Raw genomic sequence first — 12,918 nt, forward strand, 5'->3', positions numbered from 1 at the left:
TATAAATATCATTTATTAAATAAAATATTCAAAATCTTAACCAATGATTAATATGTAAGTAATTAGAGTTTTTTTTTTTCTCCCTTATTTATATAAAGGTCAACAGAAAGACCTGAAATGGAATCTTGCTGTCATTCAGCTTTTTTCTGCTGAAGGAATGGACACCTTTATTCGGGTGCTGCAAAAATTGAACAGTATTCTGACTCAGCCTTGGAGACTCCATGTCAACATGGGGACTACCCTTCACAGAGTTACTACTATTTCAATGGCTCGCTGCACACTTACTCTTCTTAAAACTATGTTAACGGAACTCCTGAGAGGTGGATCCTTTGAGTTTAAGGACATGCGTGTCCCTTCAGCACTTGTGACTTTACACATGCTCCTGTGCTCTATCCCTCTCTCAGGTCGTTTGGATAGTGATGAACAGAAAATTCAGAATGATATCATTGATATATTACTGACTTTTACACAAGGAGTTAATGAAAAGCTCACAATCTCAGAAGAGACTCTGGCCAACAATACTTGGTCTTTAATGTTAAAAGAAGTTCTTTCTTCGATCTTGAAGGTTCCTGAAGGATTTTTTTCTGGACTCATACTCCTTTCAGAGCTGCTGCCTCTACCATTACCCATGCAAACAACTCAGGTATCACTTCCATATAACATGCATCTTATAAATGACTGCAATAACACTTTTTAAAAAGCCAGTGATTTTGTTTAAAAAACCCTCATCTCCTTCCCCTAAGAAAGACATAAGATAACTGGATGAGGGTGAGATAAAACTGAAGCAAGTTGGTCATTAAGGAAATATGGGAGTAACATTTTAAATAAATTTTTGTTAATGTAAATTTTATTATGCTGTTATGTATACTTGTACTTTTGTTATTTTTAAATCCTTTCCCCCCACCTTTATCATGTGTTAGAATTTGCCGTTAACTAGGTTGCTTCACCAATGGACTCTGCTCTACTGACTGCTAACCTGAGAACAATAAGATTTTTTAGATGCATTGAATTCAAGCAAATGTTTAATTGTAAACAGAAAATTAAATGTTTTAAGCATGCAGTAAAGATGTTCTTTTCATAACAGTTCTTCCTGAACAGTTTTTGTGACTATAAATAAATATTTAAAAAAATCTATGTACACACACATTATACTTTTTTAACAGGTTATTGAGTCACATGATATATCAGTGGCACTCAACACCCGAAAATTGTGGAGCATGCACCTTCATGTTCAAGCAAAGTTGCTCCAAGAAATAGTTCGCTCTTTCTCTGGCACAACCTGCCAGCCCATTCAACATATGTTACGGCGTATTTGTGTTCAATTGTGTGACCTTGCCTCACCAACTGCACTTCTGATTATGAGAACTGTGTTGGATTTGATTGTAGAAGACTTGCAAAGGTATTTTCATTTTGCATTAAAAATTTTTTTCCTCAAGTTATTTTTGACACATTCATTTTTTTTAACTTAGAATTTGGAAACCAGGGTTTAGTGTGCTCAGATAATATGTGTACATATAAATATACACATATACATATATACAGACACACAGACACATGAATATATATAGATTAATTTTAATTAGGAAACTATTTCATTATTTCATGTGCAAGATATCTTGAAGTGTTTCAAGATTTGGGGTGTTTGAAAGGTGAGCTATGAAGTACTCTGATTTAAGAAAATACATTATTAAAAACCTGAAAAAAAAAAAAAAAACCTGAATTTACAAAATTTTATAGTAATTGTAAAATTCCAGAGAAGTTGTCATACCCAAGGAATGAAGTTTTTTTATATAAGATTTGTGTAAGTTGATATGTGTTGAAAAACAAATTATTAAATAATGCCTTAAAATCAAGAATTTTGTTTACTAAATGTGTTGATTTTATTTCAGCACTTCAGAAGATAAAGAAAAACAGTATACTAGCCAAACCACCAGGTTGCTTGCTCTTCTTGATGCTCTGGCTTCACACAAAGCTTGTAAATTAGCTATTTTGCATCTAATTAATGGAACTATTAAAGGTGATGAAAGATATGCAGAAATATTCCAGGATCTGTTGGCTTTGGTGCGGTCTCCTGGAGACAGTGTTATTCGCCAACAGTGTGTTGAATTTATCACATCCATTTTGCAGTCTCTCTGTGATCAGGTATTTATAGTTATTTTTATAAATTCTTTGTGTGTGTATGTGTTTTTTAAAAGCTTCTCTTGATGTAAATCTTGGCTGTTAACAAAGAGATCACATCTGTTTCATTACTCTTACTGTTGTTTAGGGAGATAAATTTGACCAGTGAACCAACAATAAAATGATTTGGTGCTATATAACTTTCTTTGACTTTGTACTTCACAGGTTTCTCTGAATAGCTCTTTTCATTTTCTTTATGAGACACTGTCTTTGGATATTTACTTTACGTGCCCTTGTATTCTTTGGGGTTGGTTATGTCTAGTATGTTCATTTTCCTTCTAATTATATTATACACCAATTCACTCTTGAATATTGTAGTTTTGTGATTGGTCAAATTAATACCATGATTTCTTGTTTGGACAATTTTTAAAAAAATCTTTTTTGGCTGCACCCCACGGCATGTGGGATCTTAGTTCCCTGACCAGGGATCAAACCCGTGCCCCCTGCATTGGAATCATGGAGTCTTAACCACTGGACCGCCAGGGAAGTCCCTGGACAACTTTTGAAGGCGTCACACACAGGCTGCTACTACATTTTAGTGTGTTTCAGACTACTGTGCTATAAACATCTATAAAGACGTTGACTAAAAGTAGTAGTATTTCTTCCTGCTGTTTATATTATTGACTTCCAGTTTATAGTTCCATGAGTTAATGAGAATTGTTTTAACTTTTAGAGCCCATTGTTATTGCGATATTTGGAGATTTCTATGTCTAATGGCATTTTAGCTTGTCAAAATGCTCCTACTGTCTAAATCAATCAAATGTGATTTTTCCAGGCAGAATATTTTTAATAGGATCCCATCATAGAAGATTACCTTTTTCTAGCTAATCAAAATCCAGTTTGGTTACATTTGACATTCAAGAAGGAACATTTTTGGTGTGACTTGTTTTCACAAAAAGGGGATCTGGTAGAAAATAGTTTTGGACCTGGTAAAAAGGCTTATTTTAAGTCTTTATACCTCAGAATGTGCAGTCAACTGGTGTTTGTTAATATAATTCACGGTGGGTTGTATGACTGTGATGAGTTACGCTTTAGCATCCTAGCTGCCCTGATCACTTAAACCTCATTCTTGGCTGGCCTCACCTTACTATATTTCCATTTTGTTCAAGCTTTGTTTTATAGTTCTAACCCAAGTTGAATACTTGTTTCCAGTGTGTTGAAGGGATTAAAGGTGATAACACATACTTAAAAATGTTTCTGTAATGTCTGCTTTACTTCTATAAAAAGAGTAGTGTGAGTTTTTAGTTATTTTTAGGTAAACTTGCTGACATTGAAAAACTTGAATTTTAAACATATATGAAAACTACAGGAAAATATTGGAAGACTGTGCCTGAATGTTTTTTTTTGCTCCATCCATTTCTTTTTGTGATGTTTTAAATTCAAATATGGATATATTTATTAAAATTTATTTCTCTGATGCTTTCTTTATAAATTTAAAAATATTCAAATGAATGAATAATACAGTAATTTAAAATATTTTAGTACCAAAAGTACTAACCTAACCATCTGAAGATAGAAATTACACTCAGTGTAATCCAGAAGGAAAAATTTTTCAAAGAGATGTTCTTTTAAAATAAGAATACTGTGAGTCAGGCGCAGTTGCCAAGTGGTAAGGCATCGGTCTCATAAAGTAAAAATACTGTGAAACAACATATTTGTCTTTATTTCTTTAGGTGTGTATCCTTGTATTAACCTTTATAGAAGAACAGAACAACTCCTTTGTTCTTAATGTGTTTGAATCTATGTTTGGGATGGGACAGTAACCATAGTATTTTGATAATTACTAATTGCTGTGTATTTCAGAAATAAAAACGCTAAGTGATAGTGACAATCATTTAAAAAAATTGTTTTTTCCCAACTCCCCTCCTCCCTCACAGGACATTGCACTAATTTTGCCAAACTCTTCTGAAGGTTCTATTTCTGAACTGGAGCAGCTCTCCAATTCTCTACCAAACAAAGAATTGATGGCCTCAATCTGTGACTGTCTCCTGGCTGTGCTAGCTAACTCTGAGAGTAGTTACAACTGTTTACTGACATGTGTCAGAACAATGATGTTTCTTGCAGAGCATGATTATGGATTATTTCACTTAAAAAGGTAATGCTTTATCTAATTTTATATACTCTTGTATTTAAATCCCCCCCATATTAATTAATTCATAGCTATTGTAGAAGGTTGAAGGTATGATTTCTTTCATGTGCAGAAATTTCGTATTTATGGAAAAGATTCATTAGCAATGAAAAGTGCTAGTAATAAAATCTTTAGGATTAAAAATATAAATTGAATAGATAGACATATTAATGTGGGCATCTTGCAGTATTTAACAAGGAAATCTTATTGTTCCAGGGTCATTAATTCATGCTCTAAGATATTTGTTTTGTTGGTATATTCACTTGTAGTTCTTCAAAGATGACGGTAGTGTGATAGTATGGACCCTAAAGCTGAAAGTGCTGATTCTGTGTTTTTTATTCTCTAGAGGAATGGCTGAGATGAAATTTGTTTGAAATGATGTAAATCTCATGCTGCTCAGTCTCTCCAGTGTAATTTCTGCTCCCGTCTCTCTGTCCATGCCCTCATCTTTTTCTTCACTAGGGAGATAGCTGGCTACTACATAGTTTTCCTTGGAATTTGTAGAAGTATGTAGAATTATGAGATAGAAAGGATTAGGAAACATGTATTTGTACCTCTCATTAATTCTTATAACATTGGTTGAAAACTTATGTTCCAGCTACTGTGCTTGGTGCTGGCTGCTACCTTTTCCACCTGCTTAGTCTGTCTATTCTCCTGTATTCTCTCTCAGTTGATGGCACCTCCTGAACATCCAAGTTCTCCCCCCCACCACCTCCCAGTCTCTCACCAAAAAGTCTTTAAATTTTACTTCTTGAATGTCCTTTTTCCTATTGCCTGGATATTTACTCTATATCCTTTACGACTCATACATTACACATACAAGAAAACCAAAAAGCTTTCCTTGATTCCTCCATTCCTAGCTGGGTTAGGTGCTCTCACAAATACCCTTTGCATACCTCTGCCGTAGCATGATATGTGATGTCGTTGGCTCTGCTAGATTCATGTAAGTCATCATAACCTATTCCCTTTTCTTTCTTTAGCTCTGATCTTTCTGCTAAGCTCCAAGTAACCCATGTATCTGTTTGACATCTCTACTTGGCTATCTAATGGGCATCCAAACTGAACCTAAAGCAGAGCTCTTGATATTCTTGCTTCAAACATGTGTCTGTCCTGCTTGTCCTGGTAAATGTTAAACTTCAAGATTCTTGATTCTTCTCTTTTCCTCACTCCCTACATCCAGTCCATCAGTAAGTCCGGTTCATTATGTTTCCAAAATACCTCCTGAATCTGATGACCCTTCTCCACCTCCATAGTTACCACCCCTATCCAGTCCACTCTTTTCTTTCATGACCCATTGCAGTAGTCTCCAATCTTCTCTTCTTACTTCAACTGTTGTCCCCCTAAAATACATTTTCTTAGCACTCAGACTGATCTTTTTAAACTTAAAACAATATACGTGTCATTGTTTTGCTTAAATCCTTCTTAGGGCTTCCTGTTGCACTGCAAATAAAATTCAAACTCTATAATGATCTTTAAGCCTCTATACAGTCTGACCCTTGCTTATCTCTTTGACTTATCTCATAGCTCTTTTATCCTCAGTTTTGCTCCCTTTCAGGCTCGTTCCTACCTCCAGACTTTTTTTTTTCCTAAATGCTTTTCCCCTAGATTCTTCTAGGACTTATTTCCTCACTTCACTCAGGTATCTGTATCAATATATTTCCTGTCTAAATGCCTGTCTAAAATAGCCTATCCTTTGTGTCCCCATTCCTTATTCCCCTTATATTTTTCACTGTATTTATACTGTTTGACATTACATTATGTAGACTTATTGCTTATTTGGTTGTCTCCCTCACTAGAATATAAGCTGCACAAGGACAGGGACTGTTTTCTTGACTGTACTCCCACCAGCACCTAGAACCTGGTTCATAGTAGACATTATGAAGGAATACAAGTCATTTAGTCCACAAATATTTATTGAATGCCCTCTTCTCTGGGCCAGACACTGTTCTAGGTGCTGGGGATTTAATTAAAAAGAAAAAAAAATCCCTGTCTTCTTGATGCTTTCATTCTATTAGAGGTAGACAGATGCTAAACATGTAAATAAAATACATAGTATGTTACAGAAAAACATAAAGTAGGGCAGAGGGATAGTGAGTGCCAAAGTGAGGGTGAGAGTTGTCATTTGAAGTATGGGGAGGTGATCAGGGAAGTCCTCACAGAGAAGGTAGCCCTTGAACAAAGAACTGAGGGAGGTGAGTGAAACATGTTAATATCCTGGGGGAGAGCAATTGCAAATAGCATGCCTAAATTGTCTGAGGAAAGGCCTTGAGGCCATGGTGGTTGCTCCTAAAGTGAGTAAGCAAGGAGAAAAATGATAGGGCCTAGGGTCAGAGAAGTAATGGGTGGGTGTGGGGAGGGCAGATCATCAAGGGCCTCTAGAGTTATTTATAAGGGCCATTGTAAGGTTTTGAGCAGAGGTGTAGTATGATCTGGCTTTTTAAATAAACAGATCACTATATACTTTTCATCTAGTCCTGAAGAAGGCCCCACTCAAGAAAAAAAATTTTTTGAGATAATTTTAGACGTTAAGAAGAATTACAAAAATAATAGTACAGAGTTCAGATATACCCTTCATCCAACTTACCCTTATGTTGATGTCTTATATAACCATTGAATATTTACCAAAACTAAGAAACTAAGCTTGGCATAATACTATTAACTAAAATACAGAATTTATTTAGGTTTTACCAGTTTTTCTAGTAATGTTCTTTTTCTGTTTCAGGATCCAAGATAGGATCCTACATTGCTTTTAGTTTTAATGTATCCTTTGTCTCCTGTATCCTCATTTTTCATGACCTTGACATTTTTGGAGAGCGCTTGTAGAATGTCCCTCAATTTAGTTTTGTCTGATGTTTTCTCATAATTAGATTGAGATTATGCTTTATTGAGAAGGATACTACAGAGGCAATGTACCTTTCTGAGTACACCATATCAGGAAATACGTCATGTATTAGTGACGATATTAACCTCGATCACTTGACTGAGGTGCTGTCTGCCAGGATTCTGCACAGTAAACTTACTAATTTTCTGTTTTTAAGTACTAAACATTTTGAAGAATATACTTTGAGACTATGTAAATGTCCTATATCTACTTAAAACTTTCATCCACTCATTTTACTATCCATCAGTGAATCTTGGCATGTGGCAGTTATTACTGTGGTGTTCTAATAGTGATTTCCTATTTTTCTCATTTAATTGTCCTTCTGTAAGAAAGAATTCATCACTTTTCCCTCATTTATTTACTTATTTGGGTATGTCAATATGGATTCGTGGACTATTTTTTCTTGTATAATTGAACACTATTGTTATTTTATTTTGTTGTTCAACTTAATGTTACTGATTTTGGTTCTTCTCGTTGGCTAGAGCTGGGAAATATATATGTGTCCTAAATCACGTGTATACACAAATCTACGTTTATTTTTTCATCTACTTATTTTATGTATGTACTTTTTAAAAATATCTTTCCATTTATCTATCTATCTATCTGTCTGTCTGTCTGTCTGTCTGTCTGTCTGTCTGTCTTTCTGCCTGCCTGCCTGCCTGCCTGCCCGCGCTGGGTCTTAGTTGCAGCATCTTTAGTTGCGGGATCTTTAGTTGCGGCATGTGGAATCTTTTAGTTGAGGCATGTGGAGTCTAGTTGTGGGATTCGGGGTCTTTAGTTGCAGCATGTGAACTCTTAGTTGCAGTGTGTGGGATCTAGTTCCCTGACCAGGGATCGAACCTGGGCCCCCTGCATTGGGAGCGTGGAATCTTAGCCACTGGACCACCAGGGAAGTCCCTGTATGTATGTATTTTTTAAAATGAGTCCATACAGATACTTTGATTCTAATACAGTATCAGAAGGTTGATTCTAGCTTTCCCCCTTTCTTTGTAACCTCACCCATGTTTTATGATATACAGTTCTGTGGATTTTGACAAATGCGTAGAGTCATGTGTCTAGCATCTCATTTCCATGCAGAGCTATCTCCATCACCCCAGCAGTCCAGTGTGCTACCCTTTTATAGACAACTTCTCTGTAAGTTGACCAACAAAATGCCAGATTTTGGTATTGCTAGTTTTTTTTTTTTATTGTAGACATTCTAAAAGGTGTGTAGTGAACCCCAGTTTTTGATAGACCGTCTAAGTAAGGTTCACTTTCTTAAGGTTATAAGTAGAGGCTAGTAATTGGTGTAGTCCAATTTTGAACCTTTGCTTTTTCCATTAATTGTATTATGTCTGTATTTAATCTCATTCCTGTTGGTTGTGCCTTGTCCATTTCATTATTTTATAAAGTTCTCAAGAGCATGAGTCTTCTTTCTCTCTTTTGTATTGCTTTACCCAAGTCTTGAAATTTTCTTTTGATCAACTATGAACTGTGTAAATGCATAGGATAATTTTAGCAGGACTGTATATTGTCATGATTTTGAATACATATCATGATTGTTTCTTATGCTGAAATCTCTTTATATCAGGGGTTGGTAAATTGTGGGCCACAGGCCAAATCCAGCCTTTCTTGGAACATAGCCAGTATTTATGTGTTGTCTGCAGCTGCTTTCCCACTACATCAGCAGTTGAGTAGTTGTGACTGAGACTGATGTTTTGTGTAGAGAGAAACAGATTGAGTTGTGTATAACCCCATAAAGCCTAGAATATTTATCATCAGGCTCTTTACATAGAAAGTTTGCTGACGCCTACTCTGTACCCTTGATTTCTTTCTGTCAGATTACAGTGTCATAAAGATAATTATTCTTTGTAGTTACATAAGTTAGGCTTTCTGGTCAGGCTTTTGAGACAGCTATAACCTCACGTTAGAGAAATCCTCAGGTTATAAAAAGTGTAAAAAAGGGAACCTGCAAGTTTATTTTGCTAAGTTTTATAGCTTTATTATTGGGGGAAATTTTTTCTTTCAGTGCTTTTGAAGTTTATCTTCTTTAAAAGGAGATATCAACTATAAAAAATGCTTTGTTAAATGGTTTGTGTGACAGATACACCAAAGTACTTTTTTACATTCTTGAAATGTAAAATTTTAATTTTACTAAATTTTAGGCTGTCTGAACTGATATAGTTCATTTTTTAAAAATTAATTAATTAATTTATTGTTTATTTTTGGCTGCATTGGGTCTTTGTTGCTGTGCGTGGACTTTCTCTAGTTGCGGCAAATGGTGGCTACTCTGTTGCAGTGCACGAGCTTCTCATTGTGGTGGCTTCTCTTGGCATGGGCTAGAGCATGGGCTCTAGGTGTGCGGGCTTCAGTAGTTGTGGCACACGGGCTCAGTAGTTGTGGTTCCCGGGCTCTAGAGCGCAGACTCAGTAGTTGTGGCACACGAGCTCAGCTGCTCGATGGCATGTGGGATCTTCCCAGACCAGGGTTCGAACCCGCATTCCCTGCACTGGCAGGTGGATTCTTAACCACTGTGCCACCAGGGAAGTCCCGAGATAGTTCATTTCTTATACTAGATTTATATGCTCAAATTTTAAGAAATTGCCTATTTTCTTTATTTACAGTGCTTTAAGGAAAAACAGTAATGCTCTGCATAGCTTACTGAAACGAGTGGTCAGCACATTTAGTAAAGACACAGGTGAACTTGCATCTTCATTTTTGGAATTTATGAGACAAATTCTTAATTCTGATACAATGGTAAGTATATATATGTATTTGGTATTTCTTATAAACTTTTACATATGTTAAAAAAATCGCTTGGGTTCAAAAATATCTTGGAATACGTTTTTTGGAACTTGGAACTAACAGTACTGTTTTTTTCTATGTCCTCACCCCACTATAAGTACGGGGTTTTGATTTATCAAAAAAGTAGATGTTTAAGAGTAAAATTTATTGAACTCTAATTTATTAGGCATCATTATTTGTGAATACTCTATGATTTGCATTTTCTTAAAAGAGTGAAAAATACTACCTATAGTGCATTTATTTTTTTACCTAATTCTTTACATTGAGTTACCTTGCTAGGGTCACTCAGAATAGTCAAGTTTTATCAGTCTCTTAATCAAGTATTTACTTACTGTCACTTAATTGTACATTTACTGGCTCTGTTTTGGATGTTGTGATTTTTGGGGTGAATGTAAAGTTTATTATACTGGAGTATTTTGGATCCATCATAGATACGAATTAAAGATTATTTCCCCAGCTTTAAGATCTTATTGTTAAAATCTAATTAAAAATTTCTCTCAGTATTTATCAAAATTGTGGTATATATTGTGGACACAATTCTAGAAGCCACTTAATAGGCCTGCCTTTAAAAAGTGTCAAATAAGTTTGGAAATGTCTCCCCAGATGGAGCTCAACTGCACAGTAGTATATTAAAAGCTCTAAAAGGCCCTGGATGAATAGAAACTTGCTTTACTGCAATTTAATCCAGTTTTGTCCAAATGTATTGCCTGCAGAATACTTGTGCGTCTGTGGGTATGTGTATGTGTGTGTGTGTGGCTGTTAACATCCTATGGGTTTGATATTCTGTCAACATTGATTTAAGAAACGCAGCTCATAATTAAGATTTCTGTTTAGAAAGAGTTATAGAGGACCTGTTTAGTACAGTATTACCAAAATAAATGTATGTGATGATTTCATAAGAAAAAATTAAATTTACTGTTTAGTATATTTCTCTTAGGCATACAATTTATATTGAGAATATTTCCTCCAGTAAGCCCTTCTTGGCTGCCTGTTGTGTTTGTAGTTATTGTTGTGCCAATTTTATTGGCAAATTATTGTTTGTTCTGTGTCATATGTAGTTTATTAAAGTGATTAAATTTACCAGATGCTTTGATTCTGAAAGATTGGTATACTTAACAGTAGGACTGTAGCTACTCTAAAGAGATTTTAGTGTCTTACTTGATGGAAGACCACTTATTAGTTTTACCAGATGCTAAGTGACATGTTGTTAATAAGTCAGTTTGACAGATTTTTTTTTTCGTTTTCTTTTTTTTCATCCAACAAGAAGCCATAACTTTATTAATGATAAAAACAGTACAGATTTCCAACCCAGCTGCAGTTACTCTTTTGAAACACCAAAAAAAGGCCCTCTTTTCAGATGGTTACATTGTTAATTTCATAATAGCATTTACAGTATCATTACTGTTGTTCTTCAGGGCTGGGACTGCCTTTGCTCTTGACACATTTGCTTGTGACATGACCAATTCTGTGTCCTTAACTTCCGCACCTGTTTCATCAGTCTCTTCCTCTTCACTCTCCTCTTGTACAGTTGGAGTCTGTGTGTTTTCTTGAATGTTTGAGACAGCTTCACCTTGAACTTTGAATTTCTCAGCAGCTGCTAACTGTGCTTGCTGAGGTAAATCCTCGATCTTGGCTTCCCCCAAAACTATGTAGGTATCTGAAGCTGGGCTCTTGTATACTTCTGGTTTTGTGATGACAAAAAGGATATTCTTAGATTTCCGGATAGTGACTCTAGTAACCCCTGTAACCTGTCGAAGATTCAGTTTGGACATATCCTTCTGTGCCTTCTTTTCACTCTGGCTCTGTTTTGCTTTACTGACTGGTTCGTCATTGATTTCAGCTGCTGCTGCCAGCTGGGCTTGTTGTGTGGTTGCCTGTGTAGAATCCTGTTCCTCAAGCTCTGGTACTGATTCATCACTATCAGATTCTGTTCCAGACCCTGTCTCACCCTGGGACTGTGGCAACTCTGCTCTGTAGCAGGGATGGTTTCTGTGGCTTCACCAGGCATTTTGTGCGGGGAACGTGGAACCAAGATGGTGGCAGAAAGGGAGCCAGTGAGAGCGTGACCCATGCCTGTTGCAGGACAGTTTTCTTAAACATGTCATCATCAGTTAAACAGTTTCTAATCAGAAACCACTAACCAGTGTTCATTCATGCTGTCCAGGTTCTTCTGGGCCCTCAGGACTGCTAATTAATGCTTTTATTCATCCCTCATCAATGCATTTGCTTTTCTTACTTCCTTCATTGAGAAGATCAATGCCACCCTGTTTAATTTCTAAATTCTTTCCCTCTCCCTTAGGTTCTTTCCCTGTTCTTTCTGCTCTGTTGTGTTCTTCCTTAATCAGAGGAAAATGTACCCCTGTATCACTTCATTTCTATCTATGAGGTAGATCTTACCCCTTTTAATAACCTGCCTGATTCCTTTTCCCTCTTCTGTGTTTCCCTCTCCTGTCTACCCTTGCGTTCTAGTGGATAGAATCTCTGAATATCAAAAATCAAATTTGTTACCTTTCCCCGTAAACTTGGTTCATCTTTCATGTGCCCTGCTTTTCTACCATTGATCTTTCCTGACCTTCAAGTTAGAAACCATGAACACTGGCTAGCTTTCCCCCTTTTGTTCACCATCTTCAGCAGCTGCTCATTCTTGTCAGTTTCATTCACAAAATCTTTTCATACTTCATTCCTTATGTTGTATTTCACTGCTGTTACCTTGGTTTCTCCTTTTTGCTCCTTTTTGCATAACATTTTCATAACATCCCATAAAATTCACCCTTTTAAACAATTTCGTGGTTTTTAGTATACTCATAGAATTGTGCAGCCATCACCACTATCTAATTTCAGAATGTTTTCATAACTCCACAAAGAAGCTCTGTGTGCCCATTAACAGAAACTCTCCATTCCTTCTTTCCCCTAGCTCCTGGCAACCACTAATCTCCTTTTCCATCTC

At 36.1% G+C, this 12,918-nt stretch overlaps 1 protein-coding gene and 1 pseudogene across 5 annotated transcripts in view; one reads left to right on the plus strand and one right to left on the minus strand.

The window, feature by feature from the left end:
• VIRMA (vir like m6A methyltransferase associated) overlaps positions 1–12,918 on the plus strand; it is a 59,744-nt gene that overhangs the window by 33,612 nt on the left and 13,214 nt on the right. For all 4 annotated transcript variants that reach the window (XM_082363266.1, XM_082363265.1, XM_082363268.1 and 1 more), the window contains 5 exons: positions 99–643; positions 1,164–1,399; positions 1,890–2,142; positions 4,056–4,273; positions 9,791–9,923. In XM_082363266.1, coding sequence (XP_082219392.1) covers positions 99–643; positions 1,164–1,399; positions 1,890–2,142; positions 4,056–4,273; positions 9,791–9,923 — 1,385 coding nt within the window. The remainder of the gene's footprint in view (positions 1–98; positions 644–1,163; positions 1,400–1,889; positions 2,143–4,055; positions 4,274–9,790; positions 9,924–12,918) is intronic.
• On the minus strand, positions 11,241–12,057 carry LOC309614690 (nascent polypeptide-associated complex subunit alpha pseudogene; annotated as a pseudogene). Its single transcript has one exon. The product of its transcript is annotated as a nascent polypeptide-associated complex subunit alpha pseudogene (transcript).

This window comes from Balaenoptera borealis (genome assembly GCF_965194805.1).
Source record: "Balaenoptera borealis genome assembly, chromosome: 17".
Lineage (NCBI taxonomy): Eukaryota > Metazoa > Chordata > Mammalia > Artiodactyla > Balaenopteridae > Balaenoptera > Balaenoptera borealis.